The sequence below is a fragment of the Camelus bactrianus genome, chromosome 14 (genome assembly GCF_048773025.1).
Source record: "Camelus bactrianus isolate YW-2024 breed Bactrian camel chromosome 14, ASM4877302v1, whole genome shotgun sequence".
In the NCBI taxonomy this organism is placed as follows: domain Eukaryota; kingdom Metazoa; phylum Chordata; class Mammalia; order Artiodactyla; family Camelidae; genus Camelus; species Camelus bactrianus.
Window position 1 is genome coordinate 31,278,730 of NC_133552.1, and position 25,092 is coordinate 31,303,821.

At 50.4% G+C, this 25,092-nt stretch overlaps 2 protein-coding genes across 19 annotated transcripts in view; one reads left to right on the forward strand and one right to left on the reverse strand.

Moving 5' to 3' along the window:
• Positions 1 to 535: 535 nt before the first annotated feature.
• On the reverse strand, positions 536 to 12,655 carry LOC141579766 (GDP-fucose protein O-fucosyltransferase 2-like). Of its 6 annotated transcripts, none has more exons than XM_074378286.1 (5): positions 12,380 to 12,655; positions 11,991 to 12,052; positions 10,749 to 10,999; positions 8,101 to 8,158; positions 536 to 7,192 (listed from the first exon to the last, which is right to left on the reverse strand). In XM_074378286.1, exons 1-4 carry the CDS (start codon positions 12,467 to 12,469, stop codon positions 8,142 to 8,144), a joined length of 420 nt encoding a protein of 139 aa, XP_074234387.1. In that variant the 5' UTR covers positions 12,470 to 12,655; the 3' UTR covers positions 536 to 7,192; positions 8,101 to 8,141. The 6 variants fall into 6 exon arrangements, 5 of the variants coding, with proteins under 5 accessions (XP_074234387.1, XP_074234388.1, XP_074234386.1 ...); XM_074378287.1 differs by having other exon boundaries at positions 536 to 7,195; XM_074378285.1 differs by having other exon boundaries at positions 536 to 6,503; positions 8,101 to 8,229.
• Positions 12,656 to 12,810: 155 nt separating this feature from the next.
• Positions 12,811 to 25,092, forward strand: part of LOC141579767 (uncharacterized) — an 89,037-nt gene continuing 76,755 nt past the window's right edge. For 10 of the 13 annotated variants that reach the window (XM_074378291.1, XM_074378294.1, XM_074378295.1 and 7 more), the window contains exons 1-9: positions 12,811 to 13,064; positions 14,391 to 14,769; positions 17,994 to 18,080; positions 18,428 to 18,588; positions 18,879 to 18,925; positions 21,469 to 21,597; positions 21,941 to 22,074; positions 22,475 to 22,527; positions 22,814 to 23,004. In XM_074378291.1, the coding sequence (XP_074234392.1) occupies positions 22,016 to 22,074; positions 22,475 to 22,527; positions 22,814 to 23,004 (303 nt within the window). In that variant the 5' untranslated portion in view covers positions 12,811 to 13,064; positions 14,391 to 14,769; positions 17,994 to 18,080; ... (2 more) ...; positions 21,469 to 21,597; positions 21,941 to 22,015. The remainder of the gene's footprint in view (positions 13,065 to 14,390; positions 14,770 to 17,993; positions 18,081 to 18,427; positions 18,589 to 18,878; positions 18,926 to 21,468; positions 21,598 to 21,940; positions 22,075 to 22,474; positions 22,528 to 22,813; positions 23,005 to 25,092) is intronic. The other 3 variants (XM_074378300.1, XM_074378292.1, XM_074378301.1) reach the window with 3 other exon arrangements.

Here is a 25,092-nt window from a genome sequence, read left to right on the forward strand (position 1 = left end):
GTTTTTGCCATGTCCTGGCTATTATAAATAGTGCTGCTGTGAGCATTGAGGTGCATGTGACTTTTTGAATTAGAGTTTTCTTCTGACATATGCCCTGGAGTGGGAAGGCTGGATCATGAGTTAAGTCTATTTTTAGTTTTTAAAGGAAATTCCACACTGTCTTCTCTAGTGACAATGCAGCCGTTTTTGTGAAAGCAGAGCCACGCTCAGAAAATAACAGGTATTTCTAGGGGCCAGATATGAAGCACAGTGAATGTGGCCTGTTCAAAAATCAAAGGACAGTCTGCCAGGGCTGGAGGAGAGTGACAAGGGAAGTGTGGTACAGGTAGGTTTCAGACCACATGGGGACCTGACAGGCTGGGATAAGGAGCCTGGACTTCTAGTCATCCCTTGGTAACCATGGGGCACTGGTTCCAGGACTCCCCCCTGAAGTCAACATCCATGGATGCTGACGCCTCTTTTAAAAAATGGCATAGGACTTGCATGGAACTTATGTGCACCCTCCCATGTACATATATATATATATATATATATATATATACACAAACATTTTTTATTGAGTTATAGTCATTTTACAATGTTGCATCAAATTCCAGCTTAGAGCACAATTTTTCAGTTATACATGAATATACACATACATTCGTTGTCACATTCTCTTTTGCTGTGTCCTCCTGTTTACTTCAAATCATCTCTGGATTACTCACTGTATCTAATACAACATGAATTCTATGTAAGTAGTTGTCAATGTATGGCAAATTCAAGTGTTGCTTTTTGAAACTGTTTTTTCACGAATATTTTCAAACCACAGTTAGTTGAATCTGCTGGATAGGAAGCCCCTAGATACGGAGAACCCCCAAGCTCTTCCTTCCCACCTCCTAAATTTCCACTACAAGCACTGAAGGGGTCCAAACATAGAGTAGCGCCATGTACCTGCTGGAAACCCTGAGGAATTCCTTCAGCTTATGTAGCACAGGAGAGAAAGTATAGGGACAACTAGTGGGAAAGGACGGCCTGCCTGGAGAGGAAGGAGGAAAGACCGCAGTGGAAGCCAGCTCGCACCCTTACTGGAGCTAGCTGATAGCAGTGAGGGTCGCCGAGGAACTGGGGACACGTCGCTTGAGGGGCGATCCTGGCCGCCAGATGCAGGGTTCGCATAGCTGGGACCCAGTTTGCAAGATCAAAATAACAAGGGGGGAGAGGGGCTGTCTCAGTCCCGGGATCCTGACAACGGCCACAGCGCCGTGACCCCAGCTATTGCGGCTCCCCTAGTAAGCCAGAAAAAGGAAACTCTGAGCCAAGATATTCCAGATTCCACCGCAGCCACACGGATAACTAGATCTCTAAGCTGACAAAATGTAACCACCAGAAACAGGAATCTTTCCTTTTCTCTTCATTTGGACCTTTGGACAGGGAGCCACACATCTCTGACACGAACCACCTTTAATCCGATAGAGAGCTCACTTTTTCAGGAATAAGCATGGAGAAAAAGAGTGGGGTGATGGTTTAAAGCGGAAGTCAAAGTGGAAGCCCATCTGAGAAATGGCAAAAACATGCATCTCAATGAATCCGAGTTATGGCGAAAAGAAGGGGGAAGGTTAAGTAAATCTCTATCCACCAGACAAGACTAGCCAGTCATAAAAAGACAGCACTTTAAATCAAGAAAACTTTTTTGTTTTTTTGGTGATGAAAAACAATGCCATATTTTAAAACAAGGCTTGGGCCATTAACAACACCCTGAGAGTTGTTGAGGAGAACATAAAGCTTCATATAGACATGAAAGTGTTCCAAGTCCACTTCTCGAAAAAACTTAGCCAATCATGTGTCCAGTTGATTTGAAAATCCTGATAAGTAAATAACTCAAAAGTGGGAAAGACATGGTATTAAATAGTGGTAGTGAGCAATGAAATACAAGATGTTTAAACCTATATTTTCTTTGTTAATGTAACAAACTTAAAGCAGCTGTCTAAAAAGTAACAACTGGAGCACACAAACACACACACACACACACACACACACACAATTTGGAACAGCAGAGAGGTAAAATATGCTAAATTTATCATTATTGAGGAACAGAATCTAATAGGATATTTCAGTTTTGATAGTGTTATAAGAATACTGGTCCAATTACATATAAAGTTATGAATTTAGAGATGATTTATAAAAATTTAGAGAGAATTTTAATTAAAAGGCAATATAGCTTCCAAATCATTGAAGAGAAAATTAACAATAAAAAAATTAATCAATCCAGCTAATATGGAGTAACAGAGGCCATATTTACCACCCTAAAATAAACCACAAAATGGATACAATATATGAAGCAATGATTTTTAAGAGAGGTGAAAACGATCATCCACTAGGACCCTGTCCTGCCACCACTATACCGAGGCTGCTAGGCCTCCTACTGCCATCACCAATAATGTCCACCAAGAGGTGACATTTCCTTCCTCTGCTCCTACTGCAGAGCCAGTCCTGAGCAGTCCTTTTGCAGGTTTTGGCAGGCAGCTCCCAGAAGTGCTCTCGTGGACCTTGGTCCCTTTTGGCCACCAGCAAAGGGATCAAGGATGAGCAGTGAGCCTCCTTACTCATCCAAGACCTAGGAACCTACCTAATTTCTGAGCAGGGCTTCACTCTTCTCTGCTGTCTGGTACTCTCTGCCCGGCTTCCCGTGTCCCCAGTTTGGGCAGCCTGCACGCTGGCCACAGCCCATCAGAGTCTGTTCCCCCGCCAAGAGGCAACGTGTGATCTTGAGTAGGGTTCCAGGCCTCTGGAGCAGCGTGGCTTGGACTGCGTCCTGGCCCTGGGTGCGCGAGCTCCATGTCCTTGGTTGAGTCAGTTAACATCTCTAAGCTAAGTTTCTTCATCAGTAAAATGAAGACATATCAATATGGAAAAATAAAGTCAGAATCGGGGGGGAATAAATTTCTAGTGACTGAAGATATTTTTAATTTTGAATTATACAGCAAAAGACATCATACAAATTTTACTACTTCATAATTCTAAAGGACAGCTTCTACTGTTAAAACTAATGCATGCACATACACACAAACACACATGCAGACGCACTGACTCTGGCCCACATACATTCCCTACACACACACGTACATGGACTCATGTACCACCCACACACATACCATACACACAACCACACACGTCCTCAGATGCACACACACACATAGTATACACACAACCTCACACATCCCCAGGCACGCACGCGTACAGCCACACACACACTCACAGTCATGTACCACATAATTCCCCAGGTGCGTGCGTGCACACACACACGTCATACACACCTTTGGCGTTATTCTAAATCAATTTACAATTGAGGGTCTCAGTGTCCATTGTTTTATCCGCTCAGAAGATCCTGACTTCTGACCGTGAAGCAGGAGCCCCACCTCTCTGGAGATGGTCTTTGCCACTTACAGTCTCAGTAGAGCCAACATAAATGCTCTGGACCCTTGGAAGTGCAGGGCCAGAGCATACCTGGGAGCTCACATTCTATATATCTAAACATTTTAAGTGCAGTAGGTTCTAAAGTCCTGCCTTTACAAATATACATTCATTATAAGGGGGAAGGCCAGGTTGAAAATTAGAATTATCAGACTCAGGGGAGTCTTGCAAAGAAAGTGAGTGTGTGGGGAGAGCTGATTCCCAGACTCTGATCACTAGCCTGACACTTTTCTTCCCAATGCTGTGTCCATCCCTTGCCATAAGTGGCCTTGGATGTGCACAGGGGGACACTCAGATTTCACGTCCAGGCTCTGCCTATAACCTCCATGCAAACAGCTGCCCTTTGGCCTCTCTGTGAGTCCTGGGAATCTGAACTCCGGGGAGAGCCGGTGCAGGCACTAGAAATGGGTCAGGGGCTGCTGAGGCAGGGCATTCGGCGTCCTGGGTTTCTAGAGCATGGGATGGAGCCAATGACCATGTCCCCTTGGCCTTGCTGACTCCACCAGATGGAGGGCGTGGCCAGAGGAAGTGTCAGGGCCAGGGGAACCTTCTGCAGTGCAGGACCCAGGGCAGCAGGGGGCCCGGGTCTAAGGAGAGAAGCCCTAAGGAAAAGTCTGTGGAGGCTGTAAGGTACCTTCATTCCCATTAATTATAAAAAACAAAAGCTTACCACAGGCTTGCGGGGGAAGGGCTTTGTTATAACAAGGGAAGGCACTTGCCAAGGTCTGGCCATAGAGGGCTGCTGGGATTGCCAGGTTGAAGAGGAACCGAGGGGCCGTTTGCCTCCCCTGGGTCTAGACACTGCTTGAATTCTTCCAGGTGACACTTAAATGCAGTGAGACATGGAACTCTCTAAAGTTGTTAAAATATTTATGGTGAGCCATTCAACTCTCTCCTCATTCTTGGTTACGAAAGCACGATAAACACAGGTGGGAATCTCATCAGCCTGTTGGTTGGTTCACTGTCCATCTGGCGCCCCCTCTTGTAGGAGCCTTTATCACATCACCCAGGGATGACCCATCTCTGGATCACAGCTGAATTTCCACAGGTGGCACCACTTGCTGGTGACACGAAGGAAGCATGTTAGCCACCTCCCAAACTCTGAGGCTTCTCCTGGGAGGAGCCTGCAGACACCCAGTCCAGCCTCTGCACAATGATGCTCCTCAGTGTCACTCCTGGCTTGCTGCCCTGGTCTCTAGCTCTGGCCAGAACCTCGCTGAATTGTCGATAAATGTCCCCCATGCACCACGTCTAAGCTTGGGGTCCAGAGGTGACCATGATTCTTATTTTCTTCCCATCGATGGATTGTTTGATCTTCATGTAATCATGTTGGCAGGAAGGCCAGTACCGCCCTCTTGAGGCCTCTCCGAGCCGCCTCTGTCTATAACTGTCCTAGCGCCCCAGGGGATAGTGTCTGAAGCCTGGCACTCAGACACGAGGATGACAGCTGGAGAGACAGGAATCCACTCCTGCTGTGGCTTCTGCTGAGGCTCGATGTGGCCATACAAATGGATCCCTCAGGCCCTGACTTCACTTGACTCGCTGCAGGGATGCTCCCACACTGCCCCGTTCCCCCCCAGAGACAGAGGGCTTTCTGCTTCTTCCCGAAGGCCCCACCCCCGAGGGGGCACTGGGTCCAGTGGAGCGTCCAGCCTGGTTCCCCGCCAGCCCTTAGGGCTTTGGTGGGGCCTGGAACATCAACTACCCTCCCCTTAGGGGCCCGTTTGTCCTTTCCAGCCAACAGACCTAGGTCATAAGCACTTTAACTCACCTGAGGGTGTTTTCCTCACTTCAGGGGCAGTGAGGACGGGGCTTCTTCACACTCCAAGTGCCCCAGGTCTGGATGCAGACAGCCTGGCTCTCCCCCCAGTCCTGCAGGTCCCGGCCACACCTGCTGCTGGTCACAGTCTGTGCTGTGTTCTCTTCCAGGACAAGGGGTGCACTCTGACCCCTGCCCCACCCCCACCAGCGGTGGCAGAGGCGGCGGACAGGCAGGTGAGCTGGGGCCTGAGACCGTGCCCGCAAATCAGTGTCCCAGAGGCCGCTGGTGACTAGAGGGACCACAGGGCAGAAGCCAGCATGGGATGGGAGGAGAAGGAAGGTTCAGGATACAGAGATGAAAGGGGGAACGGATAGCACTGTGAGGACCTCAGCCATGAAAGGTAAGAGAAATCACAGTGACAGCTGGAGCGGTGTCGGCGTTAAAAGCTGCGGGCAGTTTTTTCAATTTTATTAATTACCAATATATATTGACAGATTTCTTATTTTATTATAGATTATGTTCCATGTCATATAATAGGATAGAGTATGTTATTATTTATTAAATAATACATAATAGAAGATATACTAGCATATTATCTTCTGTTTATTTATTAGCAGATAGTATATAATACATATGTAGGTGTTTATATACATAATATATAATTCATGCATCTATATAATATATAACCCATAACAAATAATGTAAGATTATGATTAATATATAATATAACAAGATTACATAACAATAATGATGTAATTTTACCCATTGTATGTCTTGGTTCATGACACATTCTCATCTTAGGTGCCTGTCAGAGGTATTTATGTATTAAAATTAATATTATAAGACACAGTTATGAACCTATCACCCAGCATCATAACAGGAATATTGACAGTGACATACTGTGTCCTCTTTCCCTGTCCTGCTCTTGGCCTCTTCTCACAGGAAGTAACCAGCATCCTGAATCCTGGCTTACCCTTGCCTTGTGTTACTTTCACACACACAACATTTAAGATCAGTTAAAACAAATGAACTGCAGGTACATGCAATGAAGTAGATGAATCACACACTCCATGTTAAATTGAAAAAGTAAGCCCTAGAAGGTAGCCGATAGTGTGGTATGCTTTTAACTGTGTATATATATGTAAACTAAACTCACTGAATTAAGAACAACTACAGCTAGAGTCCAGGTGGGAGAGGGACAGATAAAAGGTGAGGTGAGCAGATTTGCTGCAGGTGAGCGAGTTCCTTTCCAGTGACATGTCATTCTCTCTGAAGCAGGAGGCAAGGCCATCTGCTGGGAGTCAGGGAAGAGACAGAGGGAAGGTTAGAGGTGTGCAGAGAGCAGAGAATGTTGACACCACTGAGTGATAAGTGGGGAAATGTGCTCACTAGAGAAATCCTGGAGGATTGCCTGGCAGCGGCAACATGGTGGTCATTGATTTGTAGTCTTGGAAATCTGTGCTGGGAGAGCCTGCTGCCTGCAGGCTCAGAACAAGTAGAGCTGGGTGAACCGAGATGGAAGTCAGCCTGGTGAGGAACTGAAAAGGTCAAGGCTCAAGGGGGTTTTGTCTGTCATAAAGAGAGTGCTGACTGTGGATGCAGAGCTGGAAGGTGGGGAAGTGGAAGTAAGAGGAACGTGGACAGGCAGGAAAGCAGAGGAGTCAGCGCATGATGCCCCAGTGAGGGTGAAGGAGGGACAGGGAGGCTGGTGGAGAAGCAGCTGGACGGCTAGAGGTGGGCACTTAAAGGAGAGAGGCTGGACCTGGGGTGGAGACACACCCGGGCATGAGCCCGGGGGTAGGGTGAATGGGGGGTGGCTGGCTCAGGCTGATGGAGAAGAAGACCCTACAATGACCATACTGGGTGGTGGTGGGAGAATGAGCTTTGACGTCTTGATGGTAGGAGGCGAGGCAATACAGAGCTGGTGGTCCAGGTGCTCCTGACTGAGGCAGATGAGCAGGGAGGCCAGGGTGGCAGGCACTGCTAGGAAAGGATCTGGGTTTTCCATGTGCTCCCACGGGGGCAGGAGCAATCATCTGAATGTGGAAAGTGAGCACAAGGAGGCCAACCCAGGCTCCTGATCAAACGGGGGTTGTGAAGGTGCAAAGCGTCAACTCCAGAGATGGTGACCCAGGAAGCAGGGACCACGGGTGAAGTGAGGGGGCACTCAGAGAAGAGAGGGAGAAGAGTCTTCGGGGTGTAGGGGGAAGAGAGGCCCCAGGACAAAGTAGCACAGGGGCACAGTGATGAGGATGGACTGGCTCTATGGTGACACTGCAGGGATGGCTGGATCTTTGTCCTGAGGGCTTAGGTTGGGGGTACTACTGGCCTCATGAGGACCCCCCTCTCAGCAGCCTGGACAGAGGTTCTCGCTCCTGAGGGCTGTGTGGCCACCACTGTTCCCGGAGGGGCTCTGCCTCCATCTTCTCTTATCAGACTTTCCTGCCCAGCCCCCGACGGCCAGCGAGGGAGCCTGGGCCTCGTAGCTGTTTGCCGTGGAGGGACACAGGCTCCTCGGAGGAGCAGGCGGATCTTACTTTGCTCCATAACCCAGGGCCTAGCAAAGGGCCAGCCCATGTGTGGGCCATGTAGGGGCTTGGATACTTACTATACTAACTCAAAGCAGTAGAATTGCAGAGCCGGAGGAAGTGACCACTGAGCTCACAGAGTTCACTGCCCACACCCCCATTCTACAGATGAGGAATCAGAGACCAAGCAGTGAATCAGCATTGGCCAATGTCACGCTGCTCGTAAATGCTGGCCTGTGTCGGGCATGCCAAGTGATGAGCTGCAGTGAAGGGGCTGAGAGGGGTCTCTGGGGCCAGACAGCTCGGGTTCAAGTCCCAGCTCTGCCATTTATTAGCCGTGTGATTAATGAATGTCCTTACCTTTAAAGTGGAACTCATAGTGGTGCCAACTCATTGGGTTGTCATGAACACAGCGTTCCTGGAACAGCAGGACAGAGTTCTGTGAGGGTTTGCTTTTGCTTTGGTTACGATTATTATCACCAAGTGAACCTTGAAATGAAGAACAAAGGCAGCAAGAATTTTTATTTTAAAGGATTTTAAAATCCTCTGATGAATGCTTCGTTTCATCTATTCAAGTTTGCATTTGACCCTTATTAACAACTACACAATGGTTGACTTTTGAGGCAATCTTGCTTCATGTCTTTAATTCTCACTAACGACACAGGCTATTTAACAGGCAGCAGTTTCTTTTCCAGGAAGAGGGACAAAAAGTTAAAAATGACTCAGTGCCTCTTGGTCCCCAGTGAGTTGGTTGTGACCTGTCAACCCAGCTTTGGGGAAGTGTCTGCTCCCCCTGGGCCCACTGAGCTTCTCTGCAGCCTCCAAGGGGTGCCGTACCCCCACACGAATCCAGTCTCTTGGTTCCTATCTTTGCTTCAGATCCCTCAAGGACTGCCCATGCCCCAAGGCCCCATCTGCCCCACTAGCCTTGGCTGCTGGACTCCAGGACACCATCCTGGGTCTCAACCATCCCCTGTTCCTATGACCGCCCCACTACTCTACATTTTGTCCTTCAAGTGTGGGCTTCTATGGCTCGCCACACAGCAGGGGTCTCCCCGTCCTCCACCTTGGGTAACTGCATCGTCCTGCACGGTGCCTAGCGAACCCGTGTGGAGGCAGGAAGAATACAGAACAACAGGTGCTCAGAGGGGCTGCCTTTCCCACTGCAGGGGCCCTAGAGAGCTTTCTCCCAGCTGGTTATTCACAGGCGCTGAAGCTGTGGAATCTCGATCTCACCAATTTAAAGGGCATCATCAATAATTACAAAAGCAATCATTTCTTCAGTAGCAAAAAGAGAAAAGACTTTGTGTTCCCCACCTCCAACTTTTTTCCTCCACCTTCAGATGTTTCTCATCTCTGGGCAAGGGTAGAATGCAACTCACAGAATATTATTTTTCAATGTCTTTTCCCACTCTGAAGATTGCTTTCCCAGAACTGTATGAAGGCTAGAATGGTTTAGCTTCCCTGGACTGAGGATTCAGAGGCCTGGGGGGAAGGGGGAGGGGGAGGTGAGATAACTCAGCAATATTGAACCTAACAGAGACATTAAAATGTTCTATTCTAAACAGAAAGGAAGCAGGATGCTATAGAAACAGGAAAACCATAGTTGGAAATGCAATAACGAGTTGCAAGAGAATAAACATAAAGATGTAAAAATGAAAAAGGACATCAAAATAAAAAAAGTTGGGAATGGGAGAGGGGAGCAAGAAAATATAGATTTTTTTCTTTCTCTTTTTTCTTCATTATTATTGAATGGCCATCATTCAAAAGTCCACAAACCATAAATGCCGGAGAGGCTGTGGAGAAAAGGAAACCCTCCTACATTGTTGGTGGGAATGTAGTTTGGTGCAGCCACTGTGGAAAACAGTATGGAGATTCCTCAAAAGACAAAAAAAAAAAAAAAAAAAAAAGACTTATCACCTAATCCAGCAATCCCACTCCTGGGCATATATCCAGAGGGAACCTTCATTCCAAAAGATACCTGCACCCCAATTTTCACAGGAGCACTGTTTACAATGGCCAAGACATAGAAGCAACCTAAACATTCACTGACAGATGACTGGATAAAGATGTGGTATTTAGGTATAACAGAATATTACTCAGTCATAACAAAGAAGGAAATAAGGCTATTTACAGCAACATGGATGGAACTGGAGATTGTCTCACTAAGTGAAATAAGTCAGACAAAGACAAGTATCATATGATATTATTTATATGTGGAATTTTTTTAAAAAATGATACAAATGAACTTATCTATAAAACAAAAACAGACTCACAGACTTATAAAACAAACTTAGGAGTTTGGGATTAACAGATACAAATTACTATATGTAAAACAGACAAATGACAAGGATTCACTGTAGAAGACAGGGAAGAATATTCAGTATCTTGCAACCTATAATGGAAAAGAACCTGAAAAAGAATAGACTATGTATACGTACAACTGAATCACTATGCTGCATACCTGAAACTAACAAAACAGCTGTATAACTGAAACTAACAAAACATTGTAAATCAATCACATTTCAATTTAAAAAAATTGATAAGCTCTAAATACCTTTATTCAAAGAAAATCTTGAACCCTTCCCTATTACAAAACTTAAAATGGGTAGCTTGAGCAGGACCAAATTATACTGGATGGACAGTTACATATCTTCTCCAGCACGTGGCCCATGCTACACACACATCGTGTTTTCCTACACGTAAGAACAGCCCTGACTGCACAGCGAGCGAGTCTTTCTGGGACAAGGGCCTCTGTAGCAGTGGCCTCCTTGTCACCACTCCATCTCACCAGGAGGTCAGGGTTTTCAGAGGGGAGGGGACATAGAGCTCATACACTTCAAATTGATTTCCCGAAAAAACTATGGAAAAACCAAATTCACCTGCAGTGTAGGAAACATGAGCAGGGCCCCTAAGCAGATCGACAAGCCCAAAGTAAGATGGCCCGATGTTCAGATCGGAACCAGAACAAAGATCACCTGGCCCCAGTTAAATGACCACCACCTCACCTGCAATGAACTGCTCGTACTCAATGTCAGGGATGTTTCTGTTGAGACTTGGGAGGTCAAAGGAGTTGGACCAGGGAATCCAGACCTGATTGATGTCGGGGCTCTGCCAGTGGTAGAGGTGGCCCCAAGGGAATAGCACCAGTACCGGCTCCTCCATCTTCAGCAGGGTCTTCAGGAGGAAGGCAATGTGGATGCAGACGTTCCTACGGAGGTTGAAGCCCTCTGGAGGGTTGAAGTCACACAGAAGGTACCTGGCAGGGAGCAAAGGAGAGCGGGTCTTCAGGGCCAGGCCTCTGCACAGGAATCCTGGCTTAGATAGAACAGATACAACGGGAATCCCTGCACAGCCCATGGCCTAGACTCCAGACACATTCAGCAGCTTCTGGTTTGTAAAGTGGAGGCACTGCCCACCCATCTCCACGTGGCCAATTACTTCAAGTCTGGGAGCAGTTTCAGAAGACATCTTGGCATCCGTCTAACACCACTAAGCACCTGACTAGCATCTGAACACCCGTTCTCCAGGGGCTCTCAAACTTCTTGTTCTACAGAACCCTATAACAATTACTGAGAACTCCAAAAGGCTGCTATTTATGTGAGTTTAATCTATCAATATTTCCTGTGTTAGAAGTTAAATAAGAAGTTAGAAAAAGTGTATGAATTCACTTAAAAATATTAACAATCTACTGTATGTTACCATTAATACTCTTAAACAAAATATAATTCTATTTTTCAAAAGAAAAATCATTAGTGAGAAGAATAGCAGTGATTTTAATTTCTGCAAATCTCTTTTGGGCTGGTGAGAGCTGAATTCTCCTATCTGCCTCTGCATTCCCTGTTTTGTGATATCACAGACCAGGTTTTCCCTGGAAAACCCCGCAGGAACTCGGGAGAGCAAGAGTGTGCAAAAGGCAGGTGACATCCCGGCGTTTCTATGAAAATAGTCTTACACCTCAGGGGCCTTGGATACACTTTGATAACTGCTGCCGTATCCAAGGCGAGACTCTTCTACACAAGAGCCAGGCAAGGGTCCTGGATTCTGTAATGAGTTACCGCCACCACACCCCTCCCTTCTCTGTGTGTTTCTCACAACCTCCATTACTGCAGATGAGGATGTAATCCTCAACTGGGGTCTCTAATCCCAGAAGACTGCTAACTTCAAGAGGGAGGGTCCCACCTACCATCCCTACACCCCGCATAGTTTATTTTGAGTCAAGCCTTAGATAACTGCTTATCGGCACTGACCCTTGTGTCTTATTCCTGAGGTTGACTGAAGGAACCAACATCTGGATGGAACTGAAATTTCCCTGCAGATAAACAAGGCTGATAAGCCACCCCAATCCAACATCTGATTCTGGGGCTCTTCAAAACCCGGGTAAGGCCCCACTTCATAAAAGACGGGTCCTCCGCCTGCCATTCCCGGGGGTTCTGGGAGGCCGCGGCCACCAAGGGCGACTCAGACTCGCTGCCCCAGCCCCAGGGCCTGAGGGGGAGGAAAGCTTGAGGCTGTGCCCAAGCCCTGCCCCGCCCCGCCCCAACACGCTCCCCGGCAGCGCAGCCCTCCCTGGCCACCGCCCCAACCCCGATCCCACCCCGGTTCATTTCCGCCGGCCCCGCCGACGGCGCGGACGTACGTTTACCGTCTGTGGGACGCCGCCCCAGACAGGATGTCGGCCGCCGACTGACCAGGCCAGAACTAGTAGCCCGGCCGAGCAAGCCGCCATCCCCAGCAGCAAGCACCGCCATGGTCCCGGGCAGCTGCACACTTTCGGAGCCCGCTACCCGCCCCAGAAGCGCACGCCGGCCCGCGCGGAGCGCGGCGCCTGTACCCATGGCAACTCCGCGGGGCCCTCCCCTAGCGCTTGCGTCGTGCGTCCTCCCGAGTCTAGTTGTGCGAGGTCAGAACTTGCTGAGCCAATGGGAGCCAAGGCGCGGCCAGTACGGGGGTGGGGGGAGGCTTATGGGACAGCTGGGTGGGGCCAGGGAGGGCGGGGCCGCGCGGACGTCCTGACCTGCAGGTGGCGCCGGCCGGAGGCTGGGGCGTTGCTGCCACCAGTGGGCGGGGCAGCGGGGCAGCGGGGCAGCGGGGTGGGGGCACCCTCACCTGTCCGTGTGTGGGGATCAGCCTGGGCTCCGCGGCCTCCGCTTGCACCGGACGTGGACCCACGCTACCGGTGGGCAAGATAGAGGACTGAGCCCAGGCACGCACGGCTGGCCAGGTAGGGCACCTGAAATGCAGATCCGCCATGCCCGCTGCCGGCCTTGAATACGCGCTGCTAGGCAGTTTCCCAGAAGACAGGATCTGTCATAAGAGGGGAGGTAAGGCTTGGGTGCCAGATGTCGGGTTGGGTGCAGTCTCACAGGAGAGCCACGGTGAGAGGGCGCAGAGCGGCCCATGTGTTGGCGGGGCTAAGAGTTTGGGGTATAGGGTGGGGGTGGTGTGTGCCTTTCTCTGTGGTCTCCTCACTCCAGAGCAAGGGGCTCTGCTTCCCCCCACCCCTCACTGCACTCCCTGCCTTCCCCAGCACTACCTGGGGTGTGGTCATGTCGGGGCAGGAAAGGCCCAGGGAAAGGGCTCATTCAGAGGCAGGGGCCACTCTGCAGGGATGCTGGACCTGACAGCAATGCAGTGCTTCGGAACTCCCCTGGGATGGGTTTCTAACCAGTGGGATGGAAGGGCCTTTCCTTCCTGGGGTGCAGTTGGGGGAACTAGATACATCATGAATGTCAGCCCTGAAAATGGAGGCTGCGCTACATCCATTCTTGGAAAGAAAAATCAGGCCCTTCCAGCCCAGGTGACTCAGAAAGTCAGTAAGCAATGTTCGGGGTCCCCAGTTTAGGCTTTCAATTAGAGCTGAGCGGCTCAGGAGGCCAGATCCCTGTCCGTGGCTCCAGGAGTAGGCTTTCTGCTGGGGGACAGGATCCTCACAAACACCTGTGTCTTTGTGTGTCACTCCCCTCTGACAAGCTGGGAGGCAGGGTGCAGTTGTGGGAAATCGTGTTTCCATGAGGAGAGGGCCACCAAGTGGTGGGGGCACAGGAGACAGTGAGAAAGAGTCCCGCAGCCTTTCTGGAATCAAAAAACTGGCAAATGTGAAAAAGTGCATAATTTTTTTTATTGAACAGGCTGCTTATGTACATTTGGAGGGCCAGGTTCAAGGACTCTGCATCCCTCCAGGACAATAGCCTCAAGAGAAGAACAGACACAGCAGGAAGAGATGTGGGATTTCTCCCAGGAATGAGGCAGAACAGGGATTTCTGCAGATTTGCAAGGAGACCCCGACAGCTGAGAACGGGGTTACAAACCCACGTGACCCCTGTCGTGTTTGGCTTGGGCTCTGGGTCTGGCCTGATCATGTATTCTTCCAGCTGAGTTCCAGAAATTCAGAGGGTAGACTTAGAGAGGCTGCGTTTGGAAACCGGTGTGGAGACGGAGGGTCATTTATCCTGAGTCCCCTCAGCCTAATCACTGTAGCTGAGTTCCAACACCACCCAGGCCCCCAGGGTGGCCGTGGAGGGAGGGCAAGCCTGGCAGGTGACCCAGGGGTCCCACTGCTGTGCCCCTCCCTTATCTTTGTTCCCTTTCACCCCGGAAGGTGTGATTGTCTCATGTCATGGTGACAAGCCATCTCTCTTCTCTGTCAGGTGGGATCCCCACCCCCGCTCACCCTTCTTTCTGCATGGATGCTGAAGGACCAGGCACACTTGAAGTTCTGAGTTTGAGCAGTAAGGTGGAAACAAAGAAACCAATGGAAACAAAGAAACAAGTCATTGTGGCAAAGCTCCCCACCACAGAGAAGCTGCCCTGAGTGGAAGGGAGGGTGTGGGCATGCCCATTTGTTTCGTGTCTCCCAGTGCTCTTCGCTTTCTTATTGCAGACCTGCATGGTTACAACAAAATGATCTGCAAAACTGAAAATATTTACTCTCTGGCTTTTACAGAAAAGGCTGACCAGCCTCTGGTTCCCGTACCGATCAACTGATTGGAGTACCTTTCCAGTTTGGAAACATCTGGGCAGGCCCAGGTTTGCAAAATTCTTTAAGAGTAGTTATGGAGTTTTGCTTCTAAACATTTTTATGGCTGTATACTTCTGAGCTGAGGTTGTGCTGTGTAATTCTGAGCCGGGATTTTCTCAAACTGTTTCTTATTTCTTATACCAGACACCCCTAAATTCCAAGGGGAATGGGATGTTAAGGAAGCCATGGAGTTTAGGAAAAAGATACAGATTTCATTTCCATTTAAGCATCGATGTATCTCCATCCTAGGCAGTATCGGTTCTGTGGTATTGATAGGGGAACTAAATAGCAACCAAATTTATAGAAAATAGTGGGTCATTGGGTACACAAGTTCTTCTTTTCAACATTTTTGTAGTGTTTGCAGTTTAAGATGACCGTTCCTGAGAAACAGGCAGCCACTTAGAATGAAATAGCATTTTCCCTGAACCATACTCAATTTTTATTTCATAGACAGCAGGAAGGGCAATCACACATCCAACACTTGGGGACCTCAAAGATAAAATGTAACTTTCTGAGAGCACACTCCCCCCGTCTCCCTCTGCTCTTTTCACTGTCCCATTGTCCCTGAAGGCTCTTTCGTATCTTCTGCTCATGACTCCAGTAACTCTTCCTTCTCGTCCCTCAGCTGGTAAGTTTACTTTTCTACTTTGACCAAGCAAACTGAAGCCAACAGAAGAGAACTTTCACCAACAACTCCCAGCACATCCGCTCGCCTTCTGATGTCTGTGACCTCACTCTCGCTGCCCCACCTCTTATTACAGGTGACATCGAAAGCCAGATCATCCAAAAGTCACCAGGGGGCCCATCCATACAATCTTCTCCTGGCTGTCACTCCCACATCCATCCTCTCTGTCACTACCTCATCTATTTTTTTCTCCTGCTAGTTGGCTCCTATGAGTATATAAAAGCCCATCCTCTTAAAAGAAACAAACAGCACTCCTTGACTCTAATTGGCCCCCACCAATTGCCACCCCATGTCTTTGCAGCAAATCTTTAATGAGTAGTTTAAAATCACTGTCTGCATATTCTCTTGAGCCATTCCATTTTGCACCCACTCTGGCTTTTCCCCTGATCCCTCGCTTTATGGAAACTGCTCTGTCAAGGCCATCAGTGACCCCACGTTGCTAAATAGAGTGGTCAGTTTTTAGTCTTCATCATGCGTGGCCCTTTGACAGCATTTGACCCAGCTCTTCCATTTCTCCTCCCCCGTGTTCTTGCTTCACTTGGCCTCCAGCCCATCGTTCTGCTTTCGATCCACTGGCTGGTCTTTTGCCAACGTCTCCTCTTTTTTCCAAATATTTACTGCGAATGTGCCTCGGAGTTGGGTCCTGGGTCTCTCCTCTATCTCACTGCTATACTTTTGGTGGAAGCAACCAGACTTGGAAATTGACATGCCATCAATTTCTCGATTTGTCCAAAACTCCCTGATTGGCCTTTTCCATTTGAAAATCTCTCCCTGATACTCATATTCTTTTTCTTTCATTCATCTTGCTTTCACATTCATACATATGTTCTACTGTGTAAATTACTTTTCCAAATTTTGAATCAGTCCATACATATCATGTGAAATGCTCAGATCTCTATTATTTCCACTAAGATGCTTATTCTACCTTAGAACCTTTCTGCATTTCTGTATTTATGTCAATAAAGTGAATAGTATTTCTACAAGCCTCATAGTTAAACAGTGTGTTTGTTTGGGGCTATTATGTAACATGAAATAATGATTCATCAACATAGTCCTTTTTCATTTAATTTTATGTAACACCAAGATGAGGTTTTTGCACTGAAGACTGTTTTATTGAAATTTTACCTACGTTATGGACAGTCAGTTTATGTGAAAGCCCTCATTTCTCCCCTTTTCTGATATATTTTCCGTTTGGCTATTATAACATATACCTTGTCATGAAATAAAATTCCAAATCCATTCACATAATAAAATTAATACATTTAAATTATATTTTTTAATGTTAAAAAGAAAGAAAAAAAAAAACCCAGACTCCTCTACCTATTAGGCATTTCTGTGGCAATATCTAATAGACTCCTTAATCATGACATTGAAGAACTGAGCTGATTCCAGCCCCTTTCCACCTGCTCAGCCCCATCTTGTCCCATCCCCTGTGGATGGAGAGGACATCCATCCCATTTTCCAGGTCCAGATGTTGGAACCATGTTCTTTCTCTCTCTTTCTCTTACACACACACACACAGCAAATCCAGCTTGTTAGAAAATTCTGGCTACTCTGAATTCATTAACCACCTACTCCCTGTTCCCCACCCTCCTAGGAGCCACCTTCAGCCCCTTGTTGGACACCAAATAGCCTACTTCTTCCATCTTTGCTTTTCTACAATCTCATCCACACAGAGTCAGACGGAGCCTATAAAAGCATACATTGAGGGGGTGGGTGTAGCTTAGTGGTAGGGAGCATGCTTAGCATGCATGAGATCCTTGGTTCAATCCCCAGCACCTTCATTAAAATAAATAAATTACCTCCCCCAAAAAACCCAAACACAAAAGCATAAGTTGGACTACATCACTCCTCCCCTCAAAACTCACTAAACGGGTCACCATTTCATTAGGAGCCAAAGTCGTCACAAAGGCCTCAGGACCCGGCGTGCTCTGCCTCTCCGCCCACACTCTCCCCATCACTCTGGGGGCCTCTGGCTCCGGCTCTTCCTTCTTCCTCCGGATCTATTCTGCTTCAAGTTCATTACTCCTTGAGATCTGCCAGGATTGCCTTATTCCCTCCTGCCTGCCTCCCACCCCACCACCATCACCTGAGTTTGCTCATATAACTCTTATTTTTCCCCAAGCTCTTGCTACCCCCAACATGTTGCCTGTTTTCTCTGCTAAAACTCTGAGCCCCCAGTGATGGGGAGTCGTGTCTATTTTGTTGACTAATAAAGCCCAAGAGCCTTGGGAACAGGTTTAGTTACTAGATTCCCATATGTAGTAGGAGCTTATACAGATTTGCTGAATGAATGCAGAGGTCCTGGTCCAATCCGATGGAGCACTTCTGTGTACTGCTCAAAGAATAACTCTCCTTTCCTCCTGAGAGGGGGTGACCACTTCCTTGGTGATCAAAGGCAAGATCTATTTTCTTTATGCTGTTAACCTTAGGCGCGGAGACTGGGGGATCTTCATTTATATTTTAAAATTTGATTCACTCTGCAATTTGTCTTCTGTCTATGTATACTTTTGAGAAACCGTTTGTGAGTGATCATTCTTCCATCAGATTGAACAGGATCCAGGGGGAAGTACCAAGCCTGTCCCATCGGCCATCCTGTGTGTCATGTCCTGTGACCCAGTGGATGCTCAGCACGTAAGTGAACCAACAGGAGTGAGTGAAGAGATGGGAACATCTCATTATTGTGGTGGCTGCACTCTGTCCGATGCCTTGAGATTTGGGGAAGGGTTTACAACTGTGGAGGTGAGATGTCAGGTCCTCTGTGCTCTTCCTGAGTGCCCTGGCCTTACCCATTCCCCCAGCCCCCTCTGGGCAGCCAAGCCCAGGAGCTGGGCCACCGGCGATTGTGCTGATCAATAATCCACCTCACCCAAAGTCTGGGGGTAGGAGCGGCCAGCACAACTGGTTGTAGACTCTGAAGTCAGGTCCTTGGAGGAATTCCTCACTGAACAATGTTTTGGACCTTTTATTTTTCTCTATAGCCTCCAGCTGAAGAAACAGATTGCCTTAGATACATGAAAGGTGAGGACACCTACTATCCCCATGGAGCCCAGGTGGGGCTGGGAGTCTGCTGTTTGTACAGCCGGTGGGCTCATGTTGCTTTGGACATCCCTGTGCCTGAATTCCTGCAGTACACTCGGTGGTAAGAACGGGGGTGGCTGGCAGGGAGGGAAGTGGGTCGGGAGACTACACAGCTGGGGAGACGTTAACCTGGGGTGAGCGGGAGCCGGCTGATGCATGGAATCTCGGTGCAGGGAACTCTCCAAACTCAGAGAGGTTCCCACTCCCGCAGGGTCCCTTTGATCAGGGTGCTAGGCTGTCAGCACAGCAGGGTCCCTGTGAGGATCATGGTGCCTTCAGGCAGTGGGAAGTGAGGGGCCCAGTGGCACTTAAATTAACTGTGCACCCAAAGCCAACCCCCATCTCTTTCAGCCTGTTTCCTAATCTGCAAAACTGGAATGATGTTAACCATCCTGCAGGTTTGTTGATGGGCTGGGACACACTAGACAGCCAGAGGCTGGAATTCCTCTGTGCCCTGATTGTTATCCTTCCTTCACACTATTTACTCTCACAAGCTCAGTCTCTCTGTCTCTCTCTTATTCACTTGTAACTTTCTCTCCTGCTCTGGTTTCATTTGATTCCCACCCTCCTCCCAAACCCCAGATGAGTGAAATTAATTTCTGTGTGTCAGTTCCAAATTCCCGGGAAAGATGCTCTGTCCCTCTGGATTGGTTGTCCAACCAATCAGTTGCAGCCAGAGGAGTGAGTCCCTCTGTGACCAGCGGAGGGGCTCTGCCCAGCCCCCCAGCCACCACTGTGGGAGCACATAGCTCTCCGAGGGGGAGGTACTGGCTGTGACTTGGTGTCACTAAGTGTGAATTTATGTCTCCTCTTGCCCCAGCTTCATCCTCCTAAACAAAGATGAAAATTAAACACTCCCGAGATTTGTGTCATGGAACACTCAGGGTGAGGGCTAAGAGGGCTGGATTCCCTGCTGAGTGTAAGGGACTACAATGACTCCCCAACGAGAGCCTGTAAAGGAAACAGCACCGGCCCCACCGGACACTTAGGGTGCTGAGTCTGCGTGACATTGAGCCAGGCTTCTGACCACAGCTCAGGGGTCTGGTCCGACCGGTTAGTCTTTGAAACCAACCAGCTTTGGATTCCTCAATCCCTCCCTGAGGTTTTACCTGAACCACGAACTTCTGTATCTCTGAAGACAGATGATGAGGACCCTTCACGTAAGGCATTTGCACAGCCCTGTGCGGGAATTTGTGCTGCACGGTCTGCCCGGCGAGCTGACCAAAGTTCGTATTTTACTGATCTTAGAAATAGTCTGGTTTCCTGATGCACTGTTTCACAGAACAAGCAACAGAAGCCACCTCTGGTTGATAAAAGCAAAAAAGGGACTTAATGAACAGATACTGGGAGGGTGCATGGAGTGGCCCAGACCAGAGCCGACCCGGGGGCCGTAGATGTTGGGGAGCCCCAGGCACCAGGCTGTGCAGGGTGCTACCGGGCCCCCTGCTGCCCCAGCAGGGACACCCCCCTCCTCCTGACACTCCACCTCACTGCAGGTTCATGTCCCTGCAGGGCCAGGTCACACTGAAGCCACCAGCACACACCTTAATGGGGGAGTTGGCCCCGTCTCAGCTGAGGGCGTGCCTGGTGTGGGGAGAGGCCCAGTTAGAGGAAGGCGGTTCCCCTACTGTTCCGAGTTAACACGCAAGTCAGTGCCCATCACTCAGGAGAGCCGGACTGATCGGACCTCATTGTGGTGACTAGGCCGTCTGAGTTCACGTATTACTTTTTAGGTTGGAAGGCCCAAGAGGTAGAAAAAGTGGAGGTTCTAGTACTTATTTTATATTTCCCATGTACCAGGTGCGGTAAGCAAGCCACTTCAGACAAGGCCCAGAGCAACCACTTTAATAGGCCACGGAGCAAGTCATGCAGTCAGGCCTCTGCAGCCCCGAAACCCGTGTCATCATCAGTTCCGTAGTTACCAGTGGAAGTTGTAGGGATTTATGGGACTGTGTGCTCCTGTGGGGGCTGGGATGTGTGTGTTTAAATCCACATCTTCAGAAACTTGGCTAGAACCACAGCCACTGATTGTCTGCATGGAGGCAGAGGAGGGGAGGCTTCCAGCCTCTGGTCCAGCTCGTGTGGAGCTCAGAAGTTGCTCCTTCTGTCCTGAAAACAACACCAGAGCTGAGGGAGCTGCAAACCCACTGCTCTTCTTAGATCCACAAGAAAACTGAGGGGGAAAGCTGCTCCCAACACAGAGAGGCAGCCGGGCAGGCTTGGAGAGTCACAGCTCCCAGGGCAAAACCCGCTTTTGTAAGAACCCCGGGGGCAGGCAGATTTAACAGGTCCCTGAGGCCAGCTGGAGGCTCAGCGTGGGGAAGTCTGAGTGTGACAACTCCAGGGGGCCAGTCAGAGGGGCCCCCTGCTCTTTTTCATGCATTTTACCTCCAGGACCGTATCCTGTTCTCAGAGTGAAGATCATAGGAAAACTCATGGTTCCTGCCAGGAAAGGAAAAAATAGCTCTATTGAAATACACCCAGAACATTCTCTTCCATTGTGGGGGGTTGTGTTTGTTTTTTCTTTTTATGAGAAATTATTTTACCAGAGCCTAACCTACCTGGGGGAAGGGAAATACATTCTGTGTCACCCAAATTGGGGTGGGGTAAAGAGACACACTTGTGGAGGTCACAGCTCAGGGCACAGGCTCAATGAGAACTAATCACAGGACTACAGATGCCCTGCTCTGTCCCGCTCCCCCAACACCTTACCTCCATGTCAGTAGGGCCCCTGTGTAATAACAGGAATAAAATTAAAAGAAGTAAATGTCTCAGGAGTGTCTAGGGAAAACCCAAAGACAGCGGGGAGATGAAAACAAGGACACACGGGCGGCTTTAGCCTCTCGCACGAATAGCTGTAGCAAACTACACACAGCCCAGCCCCAGTAGATAAACAGAAAACCTCATAGAAGAAACTATTTATTTTGGTTCTCTTACCCAGTGCATTCCATGGTGCATCCTCGCCTAGAATTGAGTGGAAGCAAGTCCATCTCAGAAGGGACATACCTGAAGAGAAATGGCTTTCCAGACTCTGAAGGGCAGAGAAAGCACCAGCCTGGGTTAGAGAAAGGTGAGGGGTGGGGTAGGGGGTGGGCTTCCTTCTTCCCCAAATAAGGAACCTTCCTGAGGCCAGCACAGTGGGAGGGAGGGCCATAGCGTGGAAGCAGCCAGACTTCTTCCTGAGAAGTTATAGGATGCCTCCAAGGGACCATTCAGGTGCCCAAACTGTGTCCTGATGGTGGGAGCCAGTCGGTCTGCCTCAGAGCCCAGGACTGAGGTGGGCGCACAGCAGGCTGGTCTTACTTGGCCGAATCCATTTCACTTCTCCGAAGCCCTGTGTAAAACATGAAGCGTGGACAACCTGGTGAGCACAGCTCTGCCCTCAAGACCGGTTTCAACTCCTCTCTTCCCAGAGAACAGCATCTCTGAGCCCGTCCTGGGTGACCTCACAGAGATCACCCTAGTGGCCCAGGCTAGTGACCTGGAACATGTACCTTCCTGCAGCCAACCCCAGACGTCCACTGATGCATCATATACAGGCAAAGATGTGAGTCCCTGTGCATTGGTCTAACATTACAGACTCTGCCACAGGCCCAAGAGGTGGTGTGTGGGACATGCAGGGGTGCAGGAATGTACGCAGTGCAAAGGTGTAAGTGGTGGCAGGGGTGCAGGGGCTGTGGAGGGTGCAGGCAGTTCAGGGGATGCGGGGGTGCAGGCAGTGCAGAAGTGCAGAGAGTGGCAGGCGTGCAGAGGTACAGGGAGTGTAGGGGTGCAGGAAGGTGCTCAGGCACGTGGCCAGGATCAGAAGGCAAGAGCACATCCTCGCAGTCAGCCTGACCACGAGAGATTAGTGCAATGGTCTGGGGCGGCGGCGGCGGCAGCGGCGGCGGCGGCGGTGGGTGGGAGGCTGCCCGGGCAAGCTGGTCGATTTCTTCTCTTCCCTGCAGCATGACCTGGGGGGGCCTTGGCCGCCGGAAATTCGCCAGATGTTGGACTCCAGGTAAGCTTGCTCCTGGGTGGTGGGGCGGTTAGGTCAGGGGGCGGTGGCAGCGGCAGGGGCGCGGAGCGGGGCTGCCCCTGGCGAACTGATGGAATAGCTGCCTTCTCCCGGCTGCCGGGCCTGGGAGCGGCCTCTGCTGCCCCAGGTCGCCACACACACCTGTCCCACTCAGCTTGCTGAGTGGGGAGTGGAGGCGGTGTCGTTAAGGTGCAGGGCCCACGGGGGTAGGGGGGCTGCCGCGCGGAAGCCGGTCAATTCACTCCGCTCTCCCTCGCGGCGGAGCCAGGGGCGGCTTCTGCTGCCCTAGAGGCGGGACGCCGGTCTCCAGGTGAGCTTGGTCCTGGGAGGCGGCGGCGGCAGCGGCGGCGGCTGGGGGTTGGGGTCCGTTCCAGGGAGCTGCTCCATTTCTTCTCTCCCCCGCGGCCTGGCCTGGGGGCGACCTCTGCCGCCGGAGATTTGCCTGAGGTCCGACTCCAGGTGAGCTTGCTCCCGGGAGATGGGTGCGGTGCAGTCAGGGGTCTGGGAAGGTGGTGGCTGCGGGGATAGGGAGGCTGCCCCGGGGGAGCTTGAGGATTAGCTCCTATGTCTGTGCCGCGTGGCCAGCAGGCGGCCTCTGCTGCGCCAGGTCCCGGGACACCCCTTTCCCACTTTGCCTGCTGGGGGCGGGAGGCAGGGTAGTCAGGGTGCACGGGTGGCGGGGGTCAGGGGCCTGCAGCGGGGGAGCGGGCCCATTTGCTCCCTTCTTCCCCGCGGCTTGTCCTGGGGGCGGTGTCTCTTGCCCTGGGTTAAGAGACACGTGTATCCTAGTCGGCCTGGCCCCAGGAGGCGGGCGTGTTACGTTGGGGGTGGTGTCAGCAGTGGCAGGTTTTCCCATGGAGCCGGTCCATTTGCTCCCATTTCTCCCCATGGTTTGCCCTGGGGGCAGTCCCTGTTGTCCCTAGTTCGCCGGACGTCCATGTCCAGGTCAGCCTGCTCCCTAGATGCGGCCACCGTGAGGGGGGGGGATAGGGGGCTGCCTTGGGGAGCTGGTGGATTGGCTCCCGTCTCCCTTATGTCCTGGTGTGGGAGTGGCCTCTCCTGCCCCAGATCACCAGACACGCCTGTCCCATTCAGCCTGCTGGGGGAGGGGCGCCCTGGGCGGTGCTTTTAAGGTGCGTGTTTGGCGATGGCTGGGGTAGAGGACCTGCAGAGCGGAGCCTGTCAGTTTGCTCTCCTCTTCCCCATGGCCAATCCTGGGGGCGTCCTCTGCTGCCCAAGAAGCCGGATGCCCGTCTCCAGGTCAGCTTGCTCCTGGAACGCGGGCGCAATGCGGTCGAGGGGCAGAGGCAACTGCGACGGCCGGCTGCCCCGCCTAATGGTGCCACTTCTTCTCCTCTCCTCTGACCTGGCCTGGGGACGGCCTCTCCCGTCCAAGATTCGCCTGACACCCCACACCCGGTCAGGTTGCTCCTGGGAGGTGGGCGCGGTGAGATCAGGGGGTGGGGAGGAGAGGGGTGCTGCCTATTGTGAGCTGGAGGATAACCTCCCGTCTCTCTGGAGGCCTGACGTGGGGCGGCCTCTGCTGCCCCTCGTTCCCAGGTCACCCTTCTCCGGGTCATATTGCCCCGGGGTTGCGGTAGGGTGAGGGGGCAACGGGGTGTTGGCGGGGGTATGGAGCCTGCCGCTTGGGAGCTGGTGGATTAGCTCCCATCTCCCCCGCAGCTTGGCCTGGGGGCATCCTCTGTTGCCCCAGGTCTCAAAGCACAGTTTCCCTGACAGTTTAACCACCGGAAGTGGGCAGGATGTGCTGAGGGGGCGGAGGCAGCTGCCAAGGCAGCGGAGGGGCTGTCCCTGGACAGCTGGTCAATTTGTTCCCATCTCAACGTTTGCTGCCCCAGTTTCGCAGGACGCCCTTCTCCAGCTTATCCTTCTCTTGGGAGGTGGGCGCAGTGCATGCAGCCCAAGGTCTGGGCTCTCCCCTGGGGAGGGGCAGAACTCTCTTCTTCTCCTTTGTCTTTATTCTTCAGCGAAGGGGTTACTGGACCCAATTCTTAATTCTGAGAAAGTGTAGCCTGTGTTACGTAGGAGCTGCTGGACAGTGAGTTTTCTGGGTGGGTTTTCATATCAGCTGATGCCCCAGGCAGGCAGGAAAGCTATTACTCAGAGCTTCTTAGTCTGGAGTTGGGGGATGGCCCCGCCATCCTCACCATGCTTTTTAAAAATGTGTTACTCCTCTCCATTTCCTAGGTGACATTTTAGGTTATTGGGTCTCAGATTGCTGGCACACTCATCCCTGTTCTCAAACATCTTTTAAACTTGGGTGAAGTGATAAGTAGGGGAAGATGATTTACTGAAAGTTAAGAATACTTAAATTTGCATTAAAGCTAAATTCTGTCAATCTTTCTCTAATGATTTTGCTCTGATTCTAAATCCACGAACTAGTAAATGTTGTAATCCTGTGTAAATCATTGATCTTCACATCACATTTGTTGAGTGGTCAACGAGATTTGTTAATTAGATTATTCCTGAAAGGAAAAGCTCAGGCTTTTGAGAATTCCTTGTCTGATGACACCCAGGCAGTCGCAG

Coding starts and splice junctions, on each gene's coding strand:
- LOC141579766 (XM_074378283.1), bottom strand. CDS start 12,469: ATGGCGGCTTGCTCGGCCGGGCTACTAGTTCTGGCCTGGTCAGTCGGC. Junction 12,053..12,379: donor GCGTCCCACAGACGGTAAAC/GTACGTCCGCGC, acceptor GTTTATCTGCAG/GGAAATTTCAGTTCCATCCA. Junction 7,196..8,100: donor CTATGAGTTCCACTTTAAAG/GTAAGGACATTC, acceptor ATCCTTTCCTAG/CAGTGCCTGCCACCCTGGCC.